General features: G+C 44.6%; 1 protein-coding gene across 1 annotated transcript in view; it reads right to left on the bottom strand.

Annotated features, from left to right (window-relative positions):
- Positions 1–27,748, bottom strand: part of LOC110509815 (astrotactin-2) — a 457,880-nt gene that overhangs the window by 291,388 nt on the left and 138,744 nt on the right. Inside the window, exon 4 of the mRNA XM_036967227.1 lies at positions 13,316–13,468. Within this exon, the coding sequence (XP_036823122.1) occupies positions 13,316–13,468 (153 nt within the window). The remainder of the gene's footprint in view (positions 1–13,315; positions 13,469–27,748) is intronic.

Genomic DNA, 27,748 nt, shown 5'->3' on the forward strand with positions numbered 1-27,748 from the left:
CACGATAACAACACCCATTACTTGCTACTATGGCCTATCTCCTCATGCCATTTGCACACGGTGTATATAGACTTTCTTTTTTTCTATTGTGTTATTGACTGTACGCTTTTTTATTCCATGTGTAACTCTGTGTTGTTGTTTGTGTCGCACTGCTTTGCTTTATCTTGGCCAGGTCGCAGTTGTAAATGAGAACTTGTTCTCAACTGGCCTACCTGGTTAAAAAAGGTGAAATAAAAAAAGTAAAAAAATAATCCTCTTTAAAATCTGTTTGTGTACTTGTCTCTATCCTCATGTCAATAAATATGACAGTGGTGAAAAAAGAGGGGTAAACTATAAACTCCAGTGGGCGATTGAGATAAGATGAACAACCAGCGATATAAACCATATGATATTCAAACTTTAAGAACTGTATTGTTTAATTGCACTAATTGTCTTTTTTTAAGTGTAGGTTTTGCTTTACTGTCCTTGGATGGCCTCTCCATCTGCTTGCTTTGTCCCTCTCTCGGTCTTCTCTGCCTCCTGCATTGCAGCCTGCCTCAGCCTCACCACTGTCTGCTCATCACTGTCTGGCTCACTAATCTCTGTAAAGCTAGCTAGCCAACAGCTCCCCCCGCAGCTACTTTCCCAAGCCTCCCCAGCTTAACCTTCACTCAAATCCAGATAGCAGATGTTCTGAAGGAGCTGCAAAACTTAGACCGGTACAAATCAGCTGGGCAAGTCAATCTGGACCCTCTCTTTCTAAAATTATCCGCCGCCATTGTTGCAACCCCTATTACCAGTCTGTTCAACCTCTCTTTCGTATCGTCCCAGATCCCTAAAGATTGGAAAGCTGCCGCAGTCATACCCCTCTTCAAAGGGGGTGACACTCTAGACCCAAACTGTTATAGACCTATATCCATCCTGCCCTGCCTTTCTAAAGTCTTCGAAAGCCAAGAAAATAAAGAGATCACTAACCATTTCGAATCCCACCGTACTTTCTCCGGCTGTGCAATCCGGTTTCCGAGCTGGTCACGGGTGCACCTTAGCCATGCTCAAGGTACTAAGTGATATCATAACCACCATCGATAAAATATTGTACTGTGCAGCCGTCTTCATCGACCTGGCCAAGGCTTTCGACTCTGTCAATCACCGTATTCTTATCAGCAGAGTCAACAGCCTTGTTGTCTCAAATGACTGCCTCGCCTGGTTCACCAACTACTTCTCTGAGAGTTTAGTGTGTCAAATCGGAGGGCCTGTTGTCCGTAACTCTGGCATTCTCTATGGGGGTGCCACAGGGTTCAATTCTCGGGCCGACTCTTTTCTCTGTATATATCAATGATGTCGCTCTTGCTGCAGGTGAATCCCTGATCCACCTCTATGCAGAAAACACCATTCTGTATACATCTGGCCCTTCTTTGGACACTGTGTTAACCAACCTCCAAACAAATTTCAATGCCATACAACACTCCTTCCGTGGCCTCCAACTGCTCTTAAACGCAGGTAAAACTAAATGCATGCTTTTCAACCGATAGCTGCCTGCATCCACCCGCTCGACTAGCATCACTACTCTGGACGGTTCTGACGTAGAATATGTGGACCACTACAAATACCTAGGGGTCTGGCTAGACTGAAAACTCTCCTTCCAGACTCATATTAAACATCTGCAATCCAAAATTAAATCCAGAATCAGCTTTCTATTTCACAACAAAGCCTCCTTCACTCTTGCCGCCAAACATACCCTAGTAAAACTGACTATCCTACCGATCCTCGACTTCGGCGATGTCATTTTCAAAATAGCCTTCAACACTCTACTCAGCAAACCGGATGCAGTCTATCACAGTGCCATCCGTTTTGTCACCAAAACGCCATATACCACCCAGCACTGCGACCTGTATACTTTAATCGGCTGCCCCTCGCTACATATTTGTCGCCAGACCCACTGGCTCCAGGTCATCTATAAGTCTATGCTAGGTAAAGCTCTGCCTTATCTCAGCTCACTGGTCACGATAACAACACCCATTACTTGCTACTATGGCCTATCTCCTCACGCTATTTGCACACGGTGTATATAGACTTTCTTTTTTTCTACTGTGTTATTGACTGTACGCTTTTTTATTCCATGTGTAACTCTGTGTTGTTGTTTGTGTCGCACTGCTTTGCTTTATCTTGGCCAGGTCGCAGTTGTAAATGAGAACTTGTTCTCAACTGGCCTACCTGGTTAAAAAAGGTGAAATAAAAAAAGTAAAAAAATAATCCTCTTTAAAATCTGTTTGTGTACTTGTCTCTATCCTCATGTCAATAAATATGACAGTGGTGAAAAAAGAGGGGTAAACTATAAACTCCAGTGGGCGATTGAGATAAGATGAACAACCAGCGATATAAACCATATGATATTCAAACTTTAAGAACTGTATTGTTTAATTGCACTAATTGTCTTTTTTTAAGTGTAGGTTTTGCTTTACTGTCCTTGGATGGCCTCTCCATCTGCTTGCTTTGTCCCTCTCTCGGTCTTCTCTGCCTCCTGCATTGCAGCCTGCCTCAGCCTCACCACTGTCTGCTCATCACTGATGAGTGATCACCTGACTGAAATACCAGCGACTATTTACCAGTTGTAGACTAATTCTCCCAGATGCTTTTTTTGTGTGTGTGGGGGGGGGGGAATGTCTCGGCCGTAGCCGTGGGAGGAGTTCGCTGTTGGACAGAGTGGTGAATGAATGAGAGCTAACAAGGCAAATCTGGGGTGAGTAGGAGAACATGATGAGCATATCTGAATCATGATTCCACTCGTTCTCAGAGAGGCAGGTTAGAGCTCAGATCAAGAATATTAGCGTTCTGAGCATTGATCAACGCTGGGAACGCAATAAGTGGGTAAATGATAATGAACTAAATAAAAAGGTGAGTAAACACTATTTCACAAAAAGGTGCATAAACACCTTTTATGTGTGTTTCCCCTCCACTACATCCCTGATCACAGATGGTGATGGAGCAAGAAGTTGCTAAAGTGTGATGCTTCAAGCTGCCTGTTTGACAGAAATCCTAGCAGAAATGACCTCTGAGATTGAGATTTCTAATGTTTCTGGAGGAGCACTAGCTCTCGATATTAGGCATAGTCAATAGTGTTATCTAATAGTAAAAGCCTGCAATCCAAGACAGTGATGGTAATACTATGGAGACAGATATACAGTACATGTCCTTTCAGAAGCTATAACGGGGGCCAGATTAAAAACACAACACGCTGCTTGTTATAGTCTCCAAGGGTACTTCTACTAGTCTACAATGGTGATTCCAGAGTGAAGTTTGCTGATAAACATGCTTTCTAGTGTGGTAGGACTGATGTGAATAAGACTGAATTGTTGATTACTAAGAAGTCTTATGCTTGATCTTGATATTTCATTGTGATAACAGTGAACCAGGTGATTTACCTGCGATAACACATTCTCAAAGCTTGTTGAATTGAAAACGTCATGATGTTAATTTGGACATGCGATAAAAGTTAATATAGGCCTTGAATGAATAGAATGAATAGAATGTTTTTAATATATACAGTATTCTAGCAAAATGAATGTGTGTGGGCAGCAGCACTATATTATATTCCACCATGCTTCTTTCTAACTGGCTTTTGTTTGCAGTCTGGCCTTGGCAGGAAATCATGGCAGGCTGATTAGGTGGAATGAAGTCCAAGCGGGGTGAGAGAGTAGTGGGAGTGCCAGACGCCCATGCCATAGTGCCCCAGGCAGCCCACTTCTAGCCAAGTGCACATCAGGAAGAAGCACCTCTTCAGTGGCTCCACTGATCCCTGACCAGCCCTAGATCCCCCAGGCGGGTGCCCCTCTCTCCTCACTCATGCAGAATTGAGCTCAGGGAAGACAAATCTACATTCGGTCCAATACTGGTCCAAGGTACGTCGATGTGTATCTGTGTGAATCACTTCTCTGTTTCTGTCTCCGCCCTCTATCAGAGTCTTTCTGTTTATGTCTGCCTGTGGCTCGCCCCCCCCCCCCCTCTCTCTCTCTCTCTCTCTCTCTCTCTCTCTCTCCAGTTCTCTGTCTCTGTCTCTGTCTCTCTCACTCACTCCATCTCTCTCTACCCTATCTGCATCCAATTAAATATCCAACCACTTGATATAGGGTTTTGAAACTGGCAAACAGGTGGCAGCACAGTTGCATTTTACAGTACAACAATCGAACAGATTCCAATCATCTCTGAGTTAATGGAACCTGAAGGCTTTCAAAACAAGACTCTTCTAAAATTGCAGTGCCATAAAGAAATTGCTGACAGCATCACAATATAAGCACCCACAGCCCAAATTCATGTCCTCATATATCTGTGACACAGGTCAGGGTAAAATATTGGAACAGGTGGGAGTTTTAATGGTCACCACTCCCACCCAAGTGGCCTTACTGTCTACCTCTATCTCCCCTGGACGTTTATTCACATATTCCATTTTGATTAATGGATCGTTTAGACTAATGAGCATATAAATGGCACACACAGCACTCCGGGTGTAATCGGCAAATGGCTGGGACAGGGAAAGAGTACTTTGGTAAATGCGATCCCATAGGGTATGACTGATGACTGGCTGAAAAGGGGGCTCAAATTCAGAACCCTTAGCACCATGGCTCCTTTGGGTTATTAACACCAGCCACACAGGGTTTCATTCCTCCATCTTGGGTAATTGTTGCACCTCCCCTATGATTGCCTCCATCCACCCTGTACGATTGACAGTGAGGCTGGCGACACCATGGATTGTTAGGGCCATCTAAAATGGATGTTTCACGCCTAAGACCAGGAGGTGTCAATTGAATCCTATTCCTGTAAGATTACCAACCAGTGAGACAGAATATATGGCACATTAATAACTGTTGTAGGGCTACGCAGTCAGGCTGACATATGAGATACATGACATATGATGAGTAGCTATCATGTTCCTCTGGTCTGGAGAAACGGTCAGTGTCAGACTGTTCAGTAATTACATTGATGGTTAGAAACACGTTGCTCGACTTTCAGTTAAGTATGAGTCCATTGATGTAATATCCTGGACAGGAGTATGCACACCAGTGGAGACTCCTGAGAGGAGGAAGGGGAGGACCATCCTCCTCAGTGAATTTCATAAAAATGTAAATGGTAAAACATTGAAAAAGTTACACTTTGTGTTAAACTATACTAAATGTATTCACTTGTCACCAAATAATTAACTAAAACACACTGTTTTGCAATGGGCCCGCCGGAGTAACTGCTTACTGTCGATGTAATGTTACTGCATGATTGTAGTGGGTTTACTAACACAGTAGTTATATTAGCTATTTTGACTAAGACATTACTTTAGCTAATATGGGGACAACAATGTAGACTGTGTGTAGCGGTTATGACATTGTTTGGCTTAGATTTTGTTTTTGCCTGGTCACATACAGCTGATGTGTTGTTCATTGAAGTCCACAAACAAAGGGAAAAGGTGAAAGGAGGAGAGTGTATAGATGCGAGAAGGAACACAACATGGTTGCTATGAAAGTGAACTGTGTTTGAGCATGATCAGGGTTGTATTCTGGGATTCATTCGGGGTGGTATTCTGTTGAAAAATGTTTCTTTAACGTAAGCAAATGAACCAGGGATAAAAAAAACTGAATTTGTCCAATAGAAACTCTCGTTTGCAACTGTTGGACTAACGATTACCCCCTAGATAAGCTAGATGCAGGCAAGAGTGTGCAAGGCGGTATTGAATGTGTCACTGTCTGTCCATGTGTCACTGTCTGTCATCTCAAATGTTTTACTCGACCTGTGTGCACCTACAATACCAGTCAAAATTTCGGACACACATACTCATTCAAGCCAGCCGCACGCACCCAGAGTCTCTGGTGGCACAGCTAGCACTGCGATGCAGTGCCTTAGACCACAGCGCCACCCGGGAGGCCTGGGATTTTCTTTATTTGTACTATTTTCTACATTGTAGAATAATAGTGAAGACATAAAAACTATGAAAAAATGTATATGAAATCATGTAGTAACCCAAAAAAAGTTCAAAGTTGCCACCCTTTGCCTTGATAGCTTTGCATACTCTTGAAATGATCTCAATCAGCTTCACCTGGAATGCTTTTCCAACAGTCTTGAAGGAGTTCCCACATATGCTGAGCACTTGTTGGCTGCATTTCCTTCACTCTGCGGTCCTAACTAATCCTACACCATCTCAATTGGGTTGAGGTCGGGTGATTGTGGAGGCCAGGTCAACTGATGCAGCACTCCATCAATCTCCTTCTTGGTCAAATAGCCCTTACACAGCCTGGAGGCGTGTTGGGTCATTGTCCACTTGAAAAACAACTGATAGTCCCACTAAGAGCAAACCAAACTCTGCATCTTCAAAGACACAGTGGCTGGAACCAAAAATCGCAAACAGATTTCCACCGGTCTAATGTCCATTACTCGTGTTTCTTGGCCCAAACAAGTCTCTTCATCTTATTGGTGTCCTTTAGTAGTGGTTTCTTAGAAAGCAATTCGACCATGAAGGCCTGATTCACACAGTCTACCTCCAAACAGTTGATGTTGAGATGTGTCTGTTTCTTGAAATCTGTGAAGCATTTATTTGGGCTGCAATCTGAGGTGCTGTCACAACTTTCAACGAAGTCGGCTCCTCTCCTTGTTCGGGCGGCGTTCGGCGATCGACGTCACCGGCCTTCTAGCCATCGCCGCTCCATTGCTTATATGTCCATTTGTTTTGTCTTGTTCCATTACACACCTGGTTTTCATTCCATAATTACTGCATGTATTTAGTCCTCTGTTCCCCACCATGTATTTTTGTGCAAATGTTTATTGTTATGTGGATTTTGTCAGGAGCTATACTTTTGCTATGTTCCGTGTTTTTGGCACATTATTGTACTTATGTGCTGTCATTTTTGGACCAGAATTAAAGTGCGCCTGTTTATTACACTCTGCTTTCCTGCACCTGACTTCGCCTCCCGTACACACCCCTGACAGGTGCAGTTAACTCCAATGAAGTTATCCTCTGCAGCAGAGGTAACTCTTGGTCTTCCTTTCCTGTGGCGGTCCTCATGAGAGCCAGTTTCATCATAGCACTTGATAGTTTTTGCTTTCAAAGTTCTTCAAATGTTCCGGATTGACTGACCTTCATGTCTTAAAGTAATGATGGATTCTCGTTTCTCTTTGCTTATTTGAGCTGTTCTTGCCATAATATGGACTTGGTCTATTACCAAATAGGGCTATCTTCTGTGTTCCACCCCTACCTTGTCACAACACAACTGATTGGCTCAAAGGCATTGCGAAGGAAATCAATTCCAAAAAGTAACTTTTAACAAGGCACCCGTTAATTTAAATTCATTCCAGGTGACTACCTCATGAAGCTGGTTGAGTGAATGCCAAAAGAGTGTGCAAAGCTGTCATCAAGGCAAATGAATAATCTAAAATGACACTTTTTTGTGTTATTTCATAGTTTTGATGTCTTCACTATTCTACAATGTAGAAAATAGTACAAATAAAGATAAACCCTTGAATGAGTAGGTGTGTCCAAACTATTCACTGGTCCTGTTCTGTACTTTCATTCATAGGATAGGTTGTAGCAACCTCATGATGGGTATAGGGAAAGTTTGAGTATCATGTAGTAGTCTAGACCTATCGATGTTAAATGGAACTGGGTGAATGGAATATGAATGACAGTCATCCAACATGCTGTAATAGAAATAAGACCATGCTCATTAAAAAAAAATATTGTCCTTCCTCATCATAAACGACACTGAGTGCCACTGATGCACACACGCATGCAAACAAGCATACACACACACACACACGCACAAACACACACACAGACACACACATTGTTGTCTGGCTGTAGATCATCTGACCTGTTATAGATAACCTAAGGATTAGTGTCAGGGCTGCAATCATGGTGTATTATCTAGAGGGAAGATTGAAGGGTGCTGAAAGTGCAGCAAAGTACAGAATACATTCACCAGCCAACAACACTCCCTGAATCACACACACACACACACACACACACACACACACACACACACACACACACACACACACACACACACACACACACACACACACACACACACACACACACACACACACACAGGTCAGGGTAAGTAACAGGCTTTGCTAATTCAACCAACACTATTTTTTTCTGTCTCCACATCCTGTTTCTTCATTTAGGGAATCTACTGAGTAGAGACACACACAATACTGAAAACTTTCATCTGTAACTTCAAAGCATCAATTCATATAAGATAAGTGGGATAATAGAAACAAGGTTAGGCTGTCATAGTGGGCCAAATATGAGTTCTGACACATCAAAACAGTTCCATAGCTCCTAAGTAGCACATCAAACATTATTACAGTGGGAAACGCAGTGCACAAAGGTGTGTACAGTGGGGACAGAATACATAAACCAGAAACTCAATTTGAGGCTAAACTTAATTGTGAAAAGACTTCAAAGTGTGTCTTTGAATGGTGGCTTGGGCAGAATGTTAACTAGCCCAATCTTGGAGCCCTCAAAAACTGCATGGTGAAATAGAGACAACAGACTATGAAATATGAAAATCTGAACTTAAAAGGGGAGAGATTTGTGTCTTGCGTGCTGATGTAGTTGTGTGTTTGTGTGTGTGTTTGTGTGTGTTTGTGTGTGCACGAGCATGCATATTTGTGTGTGTTTGACATGTAGAAAGATAATAGAATAAATAAGAAGAGAGAGAGTAGTGGGGGACAGGAGAGAGCACTTCTCTCCATTTCAGCGCCAAGGACAGCGCTCTATTTGTAGAGTCTCACTGAATCAAACAGGACACTTCAACAGGCCGTCTGCTCCGGAGAAACTTGACCAACTTGTTCTCACTCAGACTAGATTCACTCATAATCTCTAATAGTGTCTCTCTTTTCAGACTCTATTCTACAATAGCAGAGACACTGTCTTTGGTGCTGAAGTGGGGTACAGCAGTCTCTCGCTTTCTCTACTCTGTCGCTCTCTCACTCTCTACTCAGTCGCTCTCTACACTGTCTTTCTCTTTCTCAAACACAAGCATACTCACAAAGAAGAATGGAAACATAACTACTTGAACAAATGGATCCCACAACTAGAACCGTTCCCCCTCAGTTCTCCCCACAATCTAAATCTAAGAAATGTATACCCCTATCATTAGTTTTACTCATCAGCAAGACTCTTAATAAACTACACAGATGGTGTTCTCTCCCCCTTGCCTGTCTTGTGTCACTGAGACGCCCCTGCGCAGCATGGGGCCTCGTGCCACTGTGCCACTGTGCCAAAGGGCCTGTCTCCGCCATGGCCTCTCATTACAATGCAAAAGTAATCAGCAACAACAACAACGGGGGAAATAAAGAGAACTTCACAGCTGCACTCACATTTAATCTGTTTAAAAACTGGCATCCATGTAAAACACATGTTCAGTGGGGCTCGAGGAAATGTGGAGAGACGTCAGAAAAGGGAACTAATTTACGGCATAAAACGCTGTTTCAAGCTAGCTCAAATGAAATAGAAAAGTCTGTCATAGCCTCCCTCTAGTCTCGTACATTCCCAGTTCCTGCCTTCTACATCTTGTGTATAATTTGACTGCGCATTAATTTCCTTGCGTGGCCTAATCTCAGAGCCTAGCCGTCGAACTCCCTTTCCCTTTCCCTCTCTCGAGTTTCCCTTACGTAAAAGCGCTAGTCCAATTAGAATGTTTGTTATCCTGGATTGGGTCCCTCTTTGTGCTGAGAAAAACTATTTCAACTGTAGGTCTCGAAAATAGTTAATTTTCTCTCCGAGTCACAGAGACGAAATCTCCCGCCAGCGACTTGCACTGAGACTCTTTAGAATTTGAAAGTTGGACCACTGAAAGGATTTGATTTCACAGAGCCGACATTCACTGACAAAGCTAATTCCTGGGCTATTCGCTCAGGGTCTTTCAATGACAAAAACTTCTAACTTGTGGGTTAACAGAAAATACAAAAACACTTTTTTCAAACACAAAGACATAGCCTTCCTTTTAGTTACGTTGTTTGGACATCTAGCAAACCCCCCCCCCCCTCCCCCCGCCCGCCCGCCGCCAGCCAATTGTTAGGGCCTGCTCTACAGTATCTCACAGCTAGGCTCTGTGTAATATGCTACATTACTTAGCATATAGAGCAGGCGGCGTGAGGGGGTGATGAAGTGTGTAGTCAAGGGCATGGGGTAAGCTGTCCAAGGTTAATGTCTCATTTCCACAGTGGCCACTCAGTCTCTTCCACTAGTGGGTAATGTCAAATTCATGGGTCTTTTACTGTCATATATGATTTGAGTGCGTGGAAATGGCCAAGGTCTGAATTTATGGTCCTGAGGACTGAGGTCATGGATGTGACTACAATCTAGACATTGTAGTGAGACGCTGCATCACACACACAAGCCTCCAGAAAGTAAAGGGATACAGCATACTAGAATAACAAGCCAAATTATCCTCAGCATGTACTTGTACATTATATATATATTATATACCACCTCGGACAGTTACGTCGGCAGACCAGTCATGATGGATCGGCGGGGCTCCGTGTCGCTAGTAAAGGGTCCAGGCCAGGCCAATTGGCAAAAGAGGTATTGTAGCCCAAGGATTGGCTGGTGGACCTCTTTGGCTAGCTGGTTGATGGGCCTAGCTCGAGGCTAACTCCAGGGTAACTGGTGCTTGCTTCGGGACAGAGACTTAGACAAGAGTTGCCACCCGGATAGCAGCTAGCTAGCTGTGATGATCCGGTATAATGGTTCAGAGCTTGCGGTATGATTCAGAGATGTGGTGGAGAAAAAGCAGTCCGATATGCTCTGGGTTGATATCGCGCTGTGCAGACTGGCAGGAATTGACCGGGTTGAGGCTGGCTGATGTCCGAGATAACGGTGAGGACCGCTAGCAGTGGCTAACTGCCAACTAGCTTGTAGCTAGTTAGCTGGCTAGATTCTGATGGGGGTTCCGGTTCTAAAGTATAAAAATAGTTGATATCTGCCTAGAAGGCCAGCATCCCGGAGTCACCTCTTCACTGTTGACGTTGAGACTGGTGTTTTGTGGGTACTATTAATGAAGCTGCCACTTGAAGACTTGTGAGGTGTCTGTTTCTCAAACTGGACACTCTAATGTACTTGTCCTCTTGCTCAATTGTGCACCGGGGTCTCACACTCCTCTTTCTATTCCTGTTAGAGCCAGTTTGCGCTGTTCTGTGAAGGGAGTTGCACGAGATATTCAGTTTCTTGACAATTTCCCGCATGGAATAGCCTTCATTTATCAGAACAAGAATAGAATGAAGAGGTTTCAGAAGAAAGGTCTTTGTGTTTCTGGCCATTTTGAGCCTGTAATTTAACCCACAATTGCTGATGCAATTGTCTAAAGGCCAGTTTTATTGCTTTTTTAATCAGGAAACAGTTTTCAGCTGTGCTAACATAATTGCAAAAGGGTTTCTAATGATCAATTAGCCTTTTATAATGATCAACTTGGATTAGCTAACACAACGTGCCATTGGAACACAGGAGTGATGGTTGCTGATAGTGGGCCTCTGTACGCCTATGTAGATATTAGTTCCTTTGTTATTGTCTTTGTTTTAGTATGGTCAGGGCGTGAGTTGGGGTGGGCAGTCTATGTTTGTTTCTCTATGTTAGGTTTTGAGTTCGACCTAGGATGGTTCTCGATCAGAGGCAGCTGTCAATTGTTGTCCCTGATTGAGAATCATATTTAGGTAGCCTGGGTTTCACTTTTGGGTTGTGGGTTTTTGTTTTCCGTGTGAGTGTTTGGTCCACACGGTACTGTTTCGATTTTTTTTCGTTCACTTTATTGTTTTGTATTTCAGTGTTCAGTTCGTTTCATTAAATATTACACCATGAACACTTATCACGCTGCGCTTTGGTCCTCCTACCTTTCTCCCGAAGACGATCGTTACAGAACCACCCACCAAAAAAGGACCAAGCAGTGTGGTAACGGGCAGCAGCAGCAGCGATCGCAGGACTCCTGGACATGGGAGCGAGATCTGGACTATGTCACAACTTGGGAAGAGATAGACAGGTGGTCGGTCGACCCAGGGAGAGTGCCGGAGCCCGCCTGGGATTCTCTGGAGCAGTGTGAGGAGGGATACCGGCGTATGGAGTTGGCACGACGATCAAGGAAGCCCGAGAGGCAGCCCCAAAAATGTCTTGGGGGAGGCACAGGGGGAGTGTGGCGAAGTCAGGTAGGAGACCTGCGGCAACTTCGGAGAGCGAGAGGGACCAGGCAGGCACCGTGTTATGCGGTGGAGCACACGGTGTCCCCGGTGCGTGTGCATAGCCCGGTGCGGTACATTCCAGCTCCTTGTATCGGCCGGGCTACAGTGGGCATCGAGCCAGGTGCCATAAAGCCAGCTCTACGCATCTGGTATCCAGTGCGTCTCCTCGGGCCGGCGTACATGGCACCAGTCTTACGCATAGTGTCCCCGGTTTGCCAGCACAGCCCAGTGCGGGCTATTCCACCTCGCCGCACTGGCCTGGCTATGGGGAGCATTCAACCAGGTAAGGTTGGGCAGGCTCGGTGCTCAAGAGCTCCAGTGCACCTGCACGGTCCAGTCTATCCGGTGCCACCTCCACGCACCAGCCCTCCTGTGGCAGCCCCCCGCACCAGGCTGTCTCTCCGTCTTCTCCCTACAGGTGCTCCCACCTGTCCAGCGCTGCCAGAGCCTTCCTCCTGCCCAGCGCCGCCAGAGTCTCCCGTCTGTCCTGAGCCGCCAGAGTCTCCCGTCTGTCCGGAGCCGCCAGAGTCTCCCGTCTGTCCTGAGCCGCCAGAGTCTCCTGTCTGTCCTGAGCCGCCAGAGTCTCCCGTCTGTCCTGAGCCGCCAGAGTCTCCCGTCTGTCCTGAGCCGCCAGAGTCTCCCGTCTGTCCTGAGCCGCCAGAGTCTCCCGTCTGTCCTGAGCCGCCAGAGTCTCCCGTCTGTCCTGAGCCGCCAGAGTCTCCCGTCTGCCCTGAGCCACCAGAGTCGCCAGTCTGTCCTGAGCCGCCAGAGCCGGCAGTCTGTCCGGAGCCGCCCTGCTTTTTCTCCCGAAGACGATCGTTACAGATATTCCATAACAAATATTCAATTTCCAGCTAATTTACATTAACAATGTCTACACTGTATTTCTGATCAATTTAATGTTATTTTAATGGACAAAAAACGTTATTTTCTTTCAAAAACAAGGACATTTCTAAGTGACCCCAAACTTTTGAACGATAGTGTACATGGTGGGTGTCAACCTTGAAAGAAATGTGCTCTCTGTACATTGATAAAAGGCTTTCATACTGAATATTGTATTTATTTATTTAACCTTTATTTAACTAGGCAAGTCAGAACAGTGACTAATGAGCCTTAGTCTTACCTCTGGTGTGGCTTGGGCCTCTGTTGCGTCCTGTAGAAGAGTTGTGTGTGACGTTGTGTTGAAAGTGGGAGATCTCCGGGGTGGTGTTAGTACGGAAACTCTCCTTAAACCGTCGCATCAATGCATCCACTGTCTCCTGCTTGGGGTCAAGGGCTGTGGGAGGGATAAAACAACGAGATGTGAGATCTGTTAAAAGGTTTCACACTTAGAGAGGGTTGGTTTACAAAGCATGAGAAACAGGCACTGGTGTGTTGTAAATGCAAACAGGGAAGAGTAAAGCAAACAAACACATTTGAATGATAGCCGGGTTGTGAAAATACTTTGTTCAGCATGTATATTGTATATTAAAAAACAACTGCTTTGCATCAAAGCTGCATTTAGAATGCATATATAATAAAAATGATGAAATACCTTGAATCTACTTTAATTACTGACTGTGACTTTGAGGGCTATACATCTGGGCAGTTTGATATCAGATACCCCAATTGATTGGAACAGAGAAGGTGACAAAACAAGTTTGCAAAGTTTGATTCATTTAGAGTATTTTAGACTGAACAGCTGACTCACGCTAGACTCAGTCTAAATCAAAATGCATTTTGTGTCAAGCACTGTAAATTACAAAGCCTAGTCACAGTAGATACATTGGTACTTATTTGGTGCACTGTTTTCAGTACATTTCCACCTCCTATAAGTACATAGGTTGTTGAAAAGAAGATGGGCTCTGACTTTCTGACTGCCTCAGTTCAACAACCTTTCATCTCTACAGGAATCCCCCTTCAATGGGCTGCCCCTTGCCGCACTGTTGAACACTTCATCCCTAGTTCAATGGAATACACGCTTAACTGAAGGAACAACAAAGACAGAATGCAATATGACGTTTTATAAAATAGTTTGGGGAATGGCCTTGTCTCCGAGGGAAGATCCTCGGCGCCATGTGATGTGATGGCAGGTAGCCCTATGCGGGACTGCTGGCATAACCCCCCCGCCCCCATGACAGGCCTTAAGGTTATTGTATATAGCTGGTGAGGAGGTGGATGGTTGTTGAAAACTGTTGCTGAAAAACAGAAAGTAAGAGAACATGGGAAAATTGACATATAATACATCCCAAGATTTACACCCATTGGTTGATAGAGAGGAAGGTGATAATTGCAAAAGTGAGTCCATAGGTTAAACATCAAGCTTGAGGAATGTGCATTATTGTGCCATGCTCATAGGCTATAAGGTAAATAGGTTAATGACTTTCCGCACATGTCTAATAGGAAAGAGGAGAAGAAACAGGAAGTTATGCTGATGATGATACATTTGCATTCATGCCCACTATGCCCCTAGAATAAGAAACAAAGTGAATTATGTTATGCTTACTGGATGAAGTTAAATTACATTTCAACCCCTGAAGAAATAACCTTTTTTAAATGTTGTCAAGTTTGGCATGAAGAAGCAGTTGTGCAATTCACATCTGAACAAGAAAATACCCCAGAAGCTTTGCACTATTTCAAAGTGGGTATCACTGCTGAATTGGGCTGCTGTAATGGACTCAAAGCACAAAGGACTACAGATGAGAAGAAAAAATGGGCCCATTTCTTTCCAGTTAATCTTCCAAAATAGAGCGCTCCAGTTTACAATAGGTAATGGGCATTGTTTGCATAGCCCCCTTTGAAAACCAATATGAGATGGTAGTGAGGAGTTGCAGTGCGGCCCAGGCACATTTCCTTCTACTCTGCAGAAAATATCCAACCCTCGGGGGACTCATATGACCCATCTAAACATGTTCTGCCCCATTTGCGCCACCGAGACAAGAAATGAGAGAGAATATTCTTCCCATTGTTTCCTCAGCACAACAAAAAAAACTAAACCTATCCCTAAAAAACACAGAGGGAAGCGACCATTTATCTAGAGCCTCCATTACCAAGCGGAGTGCTGTTCCCCCATGGCCCGCAATGCATCAAAAGTTCAATTAAAGTGAGATATGTAGACCTGGGAGTCTCTCGGAGGAGCGATGATACATCTGGACATGGGCTATTTACTCGCAGTGCAGTGTGTGCAGGAGCGGAGCGGCCTAAAGTGAGCGACAGAGAGGGGGGTTCGGAGATAGATGTGGCCCGGCTCACAGCGGTATAGCGCACTCCACAGACAGGGTCATTTCTCAACCTCCCCAGCTCTGTCTTTCTGTCTGTCAGTATGTCTTTCAGGTGTGCTCACATCATGAATTATTATCAAACATATATTTGCCGGGAACACTCAGGGAATGCCAATGAGAGAAATAACTAAAGTGCTGAAATAAAAAGTTGTAGAATAAAAGTCAGACAGCATTAAAGTTGGAATTTAAAAGCTCAAAACTAATGCTACTGTCTATCACCTTCTTAACACTAGATGAGTGTATTTGTGCTTCTTTAACAATGGGCAAACATAAACAGAGAATGCATTTACGCTTCTTTACTACCCAATGCTTTACATTATGTAACCTCCACATCTTAAACAGTGGCCATACATACAGTACACTCGAGTATGCCCTCTGCCCTTTAAAATCCACTTAGCAGTGGTGAAACACACGATACTATGCACCATGTCCTTTACTAATGCCCACATCTTGAACAAGGAATGATATAACCATATAACGGACAGCTCACTCTTGGCTCCTTCACGTCCACTTGAACACATAATGTATGAGTGTGGCATGCAGAAACCCCAGCGGAGGGTTCCATGAGCCTGGGAAGACTCAATGAGACGGCTCATCTAATGACAGTGAGACGCTGCATATGAAGCACTAGCCAGCTAGCAAGAGTGCTACGCTAAGACAGTAAATGCACTGAGAATTCCCCATTGGGCCTACGACGGTTCACTTGGCTAATCCACAGGCCTAAACTCAGAAAACAAACAGACTGGGCGGGCCATGTGGGGAGCAGCCACTTAAGCCCTGACCTGCCATGACTGAGGAGTGGCTGCCTGCCTGAATGTGTGAAGGAAGGAGGTTAACTGGGCCCATACATATTGCATGGCCCCTTGGCGCTCACTTTGTTCTATCGGGGAGGCGGAGATGCTATCCCAAATAAGCCCTGTGATGCCCCGTGGCGCACCTCTTCAAACAAATCGTTTGTCTCTTTAGTGTGTTCGGCAACTGCTATCCATATACTTTATCATGCTCTCTCTCTCTCCCCCTATCTGTGTAACTGCCTTTCTCACACACACACACACACACACACACACACACACACACACACACACACACACACACACACACACACACACACCCTGTGACTGGCTATTGGCTATTGATATTGTCTTCTAAATCCAATATGTTTGTTGAGATTAGCTTTAAATCATGCCTGTGTGCTGAGCCTCTGTGTGTCTCTCTTGTCTCTGTATGAAGATATCATCAATTGATATCACTTAGGGGAAAGATGCATGTTGTCCTTTTATAATTGTGGTTCTTTTTTTTCTTTTTTTGGTATTACAGCAAAGCTCTGAATTGAGCAAGTCAACAGTCAAAACAGGTTTCTAATAGTTACAAAACACAAAGCTAGGAATGTTGTCAGGAAGAAAAAATTATGTAATTTCAAAAGTTGAACTACCAAACTGGAAGTCAATTTCCTTCATAGCAGAAAATGGTTGGAGATGCAGGTATGAGACATACTACAGGACCAAAGGTATGTGGACACCTGCTTGTCCAACATCTCATTCCAAAATCATGGGCATTAACATGGAGTTGGTCCCCCCTTTGCTGCTATAACAGCCTCCACTCTTCTGGGAAGGCTTTACACTAGATGTTGGAATATTGCTGCGTGGACTTGCCATAAGAGCATTAGTGAGGTCGGGCACTGATGTTGGGCAATTAGGCTTGCAGTCGGTGTTCCAATTCATCCCAAAGGTGTTCGATGGAGTTGAGGTCAGGACTCTGTGCAGGTCAGTCATGTTCTTCCACACTGGGCCTCCTGAGTGGAGCAGAGGTCTAAGGCACTGTCACCACAGACCCGGGTTCGATCCCAGGCTGTGTCACAGCCGACCTCGAGCGGGAGACCGTGGCGCACAATTGGTCAATCGTCGTTTTGGTAGGGTTTGGCCGGCCAGGATGTCCTTGTCGCATCGCGCTCTAGCGACTCCTTGTGGCTGCCTGGGCGCATGCATGCTGACTTCGGTCGTCAGCTGTACGGTGTTTCCTCCGACACATTGGTGCGGCTGGCTTTCAGGATAAGCAAGCAGTGTGTCAAGAAGCAGTGAGGCTTGGCAGGGTTGTGTTTCAGAGGATGCATGGCTCTCGACCTTCACCTCTCCCGAGTCCGTACGGGAGTTAAAGCAATGGGACAAGACTGTAACTATCAATTGGATATCTTGAAATTCGGGAGAAAAAAGGGGTAAAAAGTACAACAAAAAAGTAATTAAAAAAAATGACCTAATAAAAAAATTATCCCACATTGATCTCAAAATATAATTTCTGTTCAAATCAAATCAAATCTAATCAAATCAAATTGTATTTGTCACATACACATGGTTAGCAGATGTTAATGCGAGTGTAGCGAAATGCTCTGTGAAAATCTTGGACCTCGCTTTGTGCACGGGGGCATTGTCATGCTGAAACAGGAATGGGCCTTACCCAAACTGCTGCCACAAAGTTGGAAGCACAGAATCGTCTAAAATATGCTGTAGCGTGCGTTAAAACTTCTTAGGGATATCCCACTTTTTTGCAATTTTCGCCTAAAATGACATACCAAATCTAACTGCCTTTAGCTCAGGCTCTGAAGCAAGGATATGCATATTATTGGTACCATTTGAAAGCAAACACGTTGAAGTTTGTGGAAATGTGAATTAAATGTAGGAGAATATAACACAATAGATCTTGTAGAAGAAAATACAAAGAAAAAAACCAAACCGTTGTTTTTCTACCACCATTGTTGAAATGCAAGAAAAAGGTCCCAGTTCTAGCCATCACCCTGGTTGTAAATCCGATGGTGTCCACAAGATGGCAGCAGTGTATGTGCAAAGTTTCAGATGGATAACTTGAAACATGAGCGAACTACATGACATTTAGTGTGATGTCATCCAGTTACATTTGGACAAATTGTGAAGGAAAAAATTGCATTCAAATTACATTATTCAGAAAGAATATCGTCAAATCTCTATTCTTGGACTTTGATTGAACTTTTACAGTATTAGTAGCCATATTATAAGTTCAACATTTGCAAAACAACCAGTTTTCATAACTCTGAATATTCTTAGAATTTTTGTCCAAAAGGAAAAGGCATGCTGTCGCAAAAGGTTAGTAGCTACATTTTACTACATACACAGGGTGTCTGGATACTCCCGTAAAGCCCAGCTCATTGGCTATGTAGCTAGCTTTGTTTGACCCAGATTGGTGCTTTTTATTTTTTATTTTTATTTCACCTTTATTTAACCAGGTAGGCTAGTTGAGAACAAGTTCTCATTTGCAACTGCGACCTGGCCAAGATAAGGCATAGCAGTGTGAACAGACAACACAGAGTTACACATGGAGTAAACAATTAACAAGTCAATAACACAGTAGAAAAAAAGGGGAGTCTATATATACATTGTGTGCAAAAGGCATGAGGTAGGCAAATAATTACAATTATGCAGATTAACACTGGAGTGATAAATGATCAGATGGTTATGTACAGGTAGAGATATTGGTGTGCAAAAGAGCAGAAAAATAAAAATAAATAAATAAAAACAGTATGGGGATGAGGTAGGTGAAAATGGGTGGGCTATTTACCAATAGACTATGTACAGCTGCAGCGATCGGTTAGCTGCTCAGATAGCAGATGTTTGAAGTTGGTGAGGGAGATAAAAGTCTCCAACTTCAGCGATTTTTGCAATTCGTTCCAGTCACAGGCAGCAGAGAACTGGAACGAAAGGCGGCCAAATGAGGTGTTGGCTTTAGGGATGATCAGTGAGATACACCTGCTGGAGCGCGTGCTACGGATGGGTGTTGCCATCGTAACCAGTGAACTGAGATAAGGCGGAGCTTTACCTAGCATGGACTTGTAGATGACCTGGAGCCAGTGGGTCTGGCGACGAATATGTAGCGAGGGCCAGCCGACTAGAGCATACAAGTCGCAGTGGTGGGTGGTATAAGGTGCTTTAGTGACAAAACGGATGGCACTGTGATAAACTGCATCCAGTTTGCTGAGTAGAGTGTTGGAAGCAATTTTGTAGATGACGTCGCCGAAGTCGAGGATCGGTAGGATAGTCAGTTTTACTAGGGTAAGTTTGGCGGCGTGAGTGAAGGAGGCTTTGTTGCGGAATAGAAAGCCGACTCTTGATTTGATTTTCGATTGGAGATGTTTGATATGGGTCTGGAAGGAGAGTTTAGAGTCTAGCCAGACACCTAGGTACTTATAGATGTCCACATATTCAAGGTCGGAACCATCCAGGGTGGTGATGCTGGTCAGGCGTGCGGGTGCAGGCAGCGAACGGTTGAAAAGCATGCATTTGGTTTTACTAGCGTTTAAGAGCAGTTGGAGGCCACGGAAGGAGTGCTGTATGGCATTGAAGCTCGTTTGGAGGTTAGATAGCACAGTGTCCAAGGACGGGCCGGAAGTATATAGAATGGTGTCGTCTGCGTAGAGGTGGATCAGGGAATCGCCCGCAGCATGAGAAACATCATTGATATATACAGAGAAAAGAGTCGGCCCGAGAATTGAACCCTGTGGCACCCCCATAGAGACTGCCAGAGGACCGGACAGCATGCCCTCCGATTTGACACACTGAACTCTGTCTGCAAAGTAATTGGTGAACCAGGCAAGGCAGTCATCCGAAAAACCGAGGCTACTGAGTCTGCCGATAAGAATACGGTGATTGACAGAGTCGAAAGCCTTGGCAAGGTCTATGAAGACGGCTGCACAGTACTGTCTTTTATCGATGGCGGTTATGATATCGTTTAGTACCTTGAGCGTGGCTGAGGTACACCCGTGACCGGCTCGGAAACCAGATTGCACAGCGGAGAAGGTACGGTGGGATTCAAGATGGTCAGTGACCTGTTTGTTGACTTGGCTTTCGAAGACCTTAGATAGGCAGGGCAGGATGGATATAGGTCTGTAACAGTTTGGGTCCAGGGTGTCGCCCCCTTTGAAGAGGGGGATGACTGCGGCAGCTTTCCAATCCTTGGGGATCTCAGACGATATGAAAGAGAGGTTGAACAGGCTGGTAATAGGGGTTGCGACAATGGCGGCGGATAGTTTCAGGAATAGAGGGTCCAGATTGTCCAGCCCAGCTGATTTGTACGGGTCCAGGTTTTGCAGCTCTTTCAGGACATCTGCTATCTGGATTTGGGTAAAGGAGAACCTGGAGAGGCTTGGGCGAGTAGCTGCGGGGGGGGGGAGCTGTTGTCCGAGGTTGGAGTAGCCAGGCGGAAGGCATGGCCAGCCGTTGAGAAATGCTTGTTGAAGTTTTCGATAATCATGGATTTATCGGTGGTGACCATGTTACCTAGTCTCAGTGCAGTGGGCAGCTGGGAGGAGGTGCTCTTGTTCTCCATGGACTTCACAGTGTCCCAGAACTTTTTGGAGTTGGAGCTACAGGATGCAAACTTCTGCCTGAAGAAGTTGGCTTTAGCTTTCCTGACTGACTGTGTGTATTGGTTCCTGACTTCCCTGAACAGTTGCATATCGCGGGGACTATTCGATGTTAGCGCAGTCCGCCACAGGATGTTTTTGTGCTGGTCGAGGGCAGTCAGGTCTGGAGTGAACCAGGGGCTATATCTGTTCTTAGTTCTGCATTTTTTGAACGGAGCATGCTTATCTAAAATGGTGAGGAAGTTACTTTTAAAGAAAGACCAGGCATCCTCAACTGACGGGATGAGGTCAATGTCCTTCCAGGATACCCGGGCCAGGTCGATTAGAAAGGCCTGCTCACAGAAGTGTTTTAGGGAGCGTTTGACAGTGATGAGGGGTGGTCGTTTGACTGCGGCTCCGTAGCGGATACAGGCAATGAGGCAGTGATCGCTGAGATCCTGGTTGTAGACAGCGGAGGTGTATTTGGAGGGCCAGTTGGTCAGGATGACGTCAATGAGGGTGCCCTTGTTTACAGAGTTAGGGTTGTACCTGGTGGGTTCCTTGATGATTTGAGTGAGATTGAGGGCATCTAGCTTAGATTGTAGGACTGCCGGGGTGTTAAGCATATCCCAGTTTAGGTCACCTAACAGAACAAACTCTGAAGCTAGATGGGGGGCGATCAATTCACAAATGGTGTCCAGGGCACAGCTGGGAGCTGAGGGGGGTCGGTAGCAGGCGGCAACAGTGAGAGACTTATTTCTGGAGAGAAAGTTAGAGTTGTTCAAGTGAAGACCGCCCGCGTTATCGGCGTGCAATGAAGGCATCGCTCTCTGACCAAATATGGTGTCCTATAGGATATACTACACCCTTATTGATATAGTGAAGTCTGGTTGCGTTCTAGGATCTCTGAAGAATACATACACATGTGATTTAACCGGTTGAAACAACATTTAGGGTTAGATTTTCACAGATTCCTTTCTTTGCAAATTGAACGAGTGTAAATACAAAATCGATCGTGCATACTATATGGACCTTTTTAGGATGTGAAAAATAATTTTATCTAACAAAACGACACCCCATGTTATCTCAGGGACCCTTTGGATGACCCTTTGGATCAGAGCAATATTTCAGAATGTAAGTACACATTTCACCTTCAGAGGTGAATTTATCGCGGTGTAAAAAGTGTTTTGTTGTTAGGAACTCTCCTCAAACAATAGCATGGCATTTTGTCGCAGTAATAGCTACTGTAAATTGGACAGTGCAGTTATATTAACAAAAATGTAAGCTTTCAGCTGATATAAGACACTTATTTGTATCAACATTTGTTATTTCTGTAAAATCTACGATCGTGACACAAGGTGCTGCATGATTTAGAACTGTCCCATTGACGGGACGCCGATACCTAAGTTCAGATTTACTTTCACTGGAACTGAGAGGACTAGGCCGATTGCTCCTCCACCAAACTTTACAGTTGGCACTATGCATTGGGGCAGGTAGCATTTCCTGGCATCCGCCAAACCCAGATACGCCCGTCGGACTGCCAGGTAGTGAAGTGTGATTCATCACTCCAGAGAATACATTTTCACTGCTCCAGAGTCCAATGACAGCGAGCTTTACACCACTCCAACCGCCGCTTGGCATTGTGCTTGGTGATGTTAGGCTTGTGAGCGACTGCTCAGCCATGGAAACCCATTTCATGATGCTCCCGACGAACAGTTATTGTGCTGGCGTTGCTTTCAGAGGCAGTTTGGAACTCGGTAGTGAGTGTTGCAACCAATGACAGATTAATTTTGTGCCCTACCTGCTTCAGCACTCGGCGGCCCCAATCTGTGAGCTTATATGGCCTACTACTTCGCGGCTTAGCCGTTGTTGCTCCTAGACGTATCCACTTCACAGTAACAGCACTTAGAGTTGACCGGGGAAGCTCTAGGAGGGCAGACATTTGACTAATTAACTCTTGGAAAGGTGGCATCCTCTGACAGTGCCATGTTGAAGGTCACTGAGCTCTTCAGTAAGGCCGTTTTACTGCCAATGTTTGTCTATGGAGATTGCATGGCTGCGAGCTCAATTTTATACACAAATTTGAAGGGGTGTCCACATACTTTTGTATATGTATATAGTGTAGCTTATTGCAGATAGCTGAATATGGAGGATTTAAAAGATTACAGTACCTGAAGTAATAGCTACTAACAGCACTAGGCTTTCAGAATAATACTTTTGTTTCCTTTACTTATTTCCTTTACTTGACACTTTACATATTATACTTTCCTTTCCTTAGGACAATGTTGGAGGCACTTCTGAGACCGAGGGTCTTTCTCTCCACTGAACGCCCAAGCTAGCTTCTCACTTGCAGCTCAATATGAGCCAAAGCCTCTGTGTCCTTATTTTCCCCTTCAGGATCTTCCTTATCTCCCCTAGTCCCTTATCTGCAGTGACAGTGGGTTAACAGTGTCTTAGAAGCATTGGACAGCCACTTGCGCAGTGCCCCAGTCCATGAGTAGATCTCATGGGCTCACACATCGAATAATGAAGTAAGCGACATATTCTTGTGTGCGAACCCATTAAACCTTTTTGTTTGTCTCACACCTCCCAACACCAGAAGACAACCTTACGGCCACACAGCAGCTGTGTGTGTTTGTGTGTATGTGTGCGTGTGTGTGCGTGTGTGTGCATTTGTGCATGCGTGTGGGCGCATCTGTGTACGCAACTTTCTGTGTATGTGTGCTAGGATACAGATTGTGATACCTTGTGCCATACTGGGATATTTGGTAATAGCGGCCCAGAACACAAGGGGCACGGTCTTCAAACCCCACTGATACTCTGTTATCCGAAGGTTAGCAATACGAACAAGCACATGTAGAATTTTATAGAGAATGCTAACTAAATGCTAACTAGCGCTTTGCAAACATTTTATACAGTCTGTGACCTAAACTATACAAGTATGTCCAAAATGCTAATCCCAGTTTTCTGCACGCACAAAACAAATACTATCCAGCAAGGCTCTTGGTCCAGGAGGGCATTATCTCCTGTTACCAAGCGAATGCTTGATTTTGGAAGAAGCTAATCACTTAAATAGATAGCTAACTAGCTACTAAATTAGCAAACCATATGTACAACTACAGAGCATGAAGCACATATCTTGTAAACAAACACCACATGACTGGAGACACCGTCAAGCTTCATTATGAAAAATTATCTGACAGGTGAAATTAAGAATGCTATCTTTTTTTATCTTCTAAAGTATTGCACAAGTTGTCTGCAGGTATATCCTTAAAAGTAGCTACAAATATTCACATTTATTTAAAAACTTCAAAGAAATAGTTTTGACGGTATTGAAAAAACATACTGTGGCTTTTTCCAAATACACCGGGATACGGTATACTGTATACGGTATAACGCCCAAGCCTATTGTCTGCACACGTGTTTGTCTGTATATGTGCATCCGCCTGATCAAAGTTGGGCAACAGAAACCAGTCATGGGAGTTAGCATTCTATTTAGTGTTTGTTGGCATAACACTGGCCCTCAATGGGATCTCACATTCAATATGTCTGCTAGGAGTGCAGAAGACTGGAAAGGTGAAGGGGATTTACTTCAAGTGGCCGCTCCACATCTCAAACAGCCAGCTCTCCTCCCTCTCTTTTCCTTGCCTCCTCCTTGTCTCTCTCCCTCTTTGCCTCATTTCCACTCTTCCTCAGCCCTCCCTCGAGATCTCATCAGTGAGAAACCCGTTGATACAGAAAGAGAGTGAGGAGGAAGATGGCAGGGGGATCAGTGCTCTCTACTCTCCAGTGGGGACATGGCGGTAACTGTCCTTATTCAATGTCCACCACGACTACATAAAAACACAGGGTAGCTAGGGCGAAGTACAGTAACACGACTAACAAGACATCCGACTGTCAGGCAATTTATCTGTCAGGGCTTTGCCAATTATGCTCATATCAGACTGTTATGCTGATACAGAGTCACAATATATCTATTCACAATGAGATGTCATACAACAGACCAGGCCCACTTTTTCTTATTCACTCAGGTGGGTTTTGCTGCTAGGAAACCAGGCAAGGCTAGAGTGGCAACAGTTATGAGGCCAGCTTACGAAGGTACTGCAAGTTTGGACTTCAGAGGAAGAAAACAAATCTACAAGAGCCATGCAAATTCATGGTGGCGGATGTATCCATGAGGGAAATGTGGTTCTCATTAATCTTAAGAGCCTACAAATCCCTGCTGCTTTAGTCTCTAGTCAGTCCACGGGGAAGAGAAAGGATGGGAGCCCAAATATCTCTCTCTCTCTCTCTCTCTCTCCACTCTCTTTCTCTCTCACTGTCCATGTCAGGCTGAGGGATTGAAAGAGACGGAGATAAATGGAAGGGAAATGGGAATACTCCCCAGCTCTGATTCCCTTTGTGATTTATTCAATTTACTGTTGTTTCAAGGCGAGTCTGGAGGGGCAGTCTGAGCCTGCACCCAGGGATGGCACAGCCATGACAGTGCCGCCTCTGGGAGCGTGACGAGAGAGAATGGAGAGAAGAGAAAGAATGGTGAGAAGAGAGAGAAGACTAAAAAAGAGAATGGGGGTGGGCTGAGAATTGGAGAGGTGGGGCGAGGGAGGCAGGAAACAGGTGAGAGGGAGACGGACAGAGATGACGACTGAATGAAGGGGAAGATGGGGGATAGAAGACAGCAACATGAGAGAGAAAGAGGAGATGGAGAATGGACTTGGGGGGAAAGAAAACCATACAGAGAGAGAGAGAGAGAGAGAGAGAGGAGAAGAAAGGCAAGACCAAAGGGAGAACAGATCAAGAGGGCAGGGTAAAGGAGGGCGATAGAAGAGATCAAGAACCGGAACATCTCAGGAAGAATAAAATAAAACCAAAAACCCCGAAGGTGTGCACAGAGGAACAGGGATGAGACCCAGAGAAATCATCAAACACAATCAACATGGACATATTTTAGGGAACGAAACATTGCACTTCCCATCACTATGATGAAAGCAGTGTTTCTAAAAGCCATCTGGAACTTGATGTAAAAGACCAAATTGAATCTCTCCATAAAGATGAATATTTTGTACATTCTACAGTGCCTTGCGAAAGTATTCGGCCCCCTTGAACTTTGCGACCTTTTGCCACATTTCAGGCTTCAAACATAAAGATATAAAACTGTATTTTTTTGTGAAGAATCAACAACAAGTGGGACACAATCATGAAGTGGAACGACATTTATTGGATATTTCAAACTTTTTTAACAAATCAAAAACTGAAAAATTGGGCGTGCAAATTTTTTTACTTCGACACAAGTAATCTTTCCAACAATTGTTTACAGACAGATTATTTAACTTATAATTCAATGTATCACAATTCCGGTGGGTCAGAGGTTTACATACACTAAGATGACTGTGCCTTTAAACAGCTCGGAAAATTCCAGAAAATTCCATCATGGCTTTAGAAGCTTCTGATAGGCTAATTGACTCAATTTGAGTCAATTGGAGGTGAACATGTGGATGTATTTCAAGACCTACCTTCAAACTCAGTGCCTCTTAGTTTGACATCATGGGAAAATCAAAAGAAATCAGCCAAGACCTCAGAAAAACAATTATAGACCTCCACAAGTCTGGTTCATCCTTGGGAGCAATTTCTGAATGCCTGAACGTACCACGTTCATCTGTACAAACAATAGTACGCAAGTATAAACACCATGGGACTACGCAGCCATCATACCACTCAGGAAGGAGACGCGTTCTGTTTCCTAGAGATGAACGTACTTTGATGCTAAAAGTGCAAATCAATCCCAGAACAACAGCAAAGGACCCCGTGAAGATGCTGGAGGAAACAGGTTCAAAGGTATCTATATCCACAGTAAAACAAGTCCTATATTGACATAACCTGAAAGAATGCTCAACAAGGAAGAAGCCACTGCTCCAAAACCGCCATAAAAAAGCCCGACTACGGTTTGCAACTGCACATGGGGACAAAGATCGTACAGTTTGGAGAAATTTCCCCTGGTCTGATGAAACAGAAATAGAACTGTTTGGCCATAATGACCATCGTTATGCTTGGAGGAAAAAGGGTAGGCTTGCAAGCCGAAGAACACCATCCCAACCCTGAAGCACGGGGGTGGCAGCATCATGGTGTGGGGCTGCTTTGCTGCAGGAGGGACTGGTGCACTTCACAAAATAGATGGCATCATGAGGGAGGAAAATTATGTGGATATATTGAAGCAACATCTCAAGACATCGGTCAGGAAGTTAAAACGCTAGTTAAGCTTATGGAAAACAAGCTAATTAATTAACTAGTAGCTACCTCAAAGTGCATCAAGCTGTTTCTATTAGTCCTGCCTTGTGTACTGCAGGCTGTTGGGTGAGTAGATACACACTCTCCAAGAGCCCACTGGGTCCTGACCGACAACATACACAACTCTGCCCACCTACTTAACCCTCTACCCCCTGTAGATAAACAGAAAACCCTAGAGTGTATTTTGTATGTGTGTTTTTCACACATATATCTACAGTATAGAAGTCTCCCCTTGCCCAAGTGCTTGAGTAGAAAAGCACTGGCCGTGCTACAAACTGCGTTGCAGGGAAAAGAGGTACCTATCTTCACTCTTTGCCTTTGAAAACGGCATGACAAGAAAAATTGACTGAATAGAGAGCTCCAAATGGGTCCAATTGGAACTTTTCTGGAGCATTTCACTCCTTCCAAATGATGCCCAGAGAGAGAGAGAGAAAGAGAGAGGTGGTGTGGTGGGTGTGAATGTTTGGCCTGCTCTGCCCCACTTACCCATCCAGCTCCTGTGTCATGCACTTATCTGCTGGGTTTTGTCCCCTGTAATGATCGGCAGAAGAGGAAAGCAAGCGAGATGTGGGCAGGAAAAGATTGGAGCTTTAAAACACATAGTAAGACTGTCTCAGACATCCAGGGAAAGGACTGCTGTTCGAGA

This window comes from Oncorhynchus mykiss, chromosome Y (genome assembly GCF_013265735.2).
Source record: "Oncorhynchus mykiss isolate Arlee chromosome Y, USDA_OmykA_1.1, whole genome shotgun sequence".
In the NCBI taxonomy this organism is placed as follows: domain Eukaryota; kingdom Metazoa; phylum Chordata; class Actinopteri; order Salmoniformes; family Salmonidae; genus Oncorhynchus; species Oncorhynchus mykiss.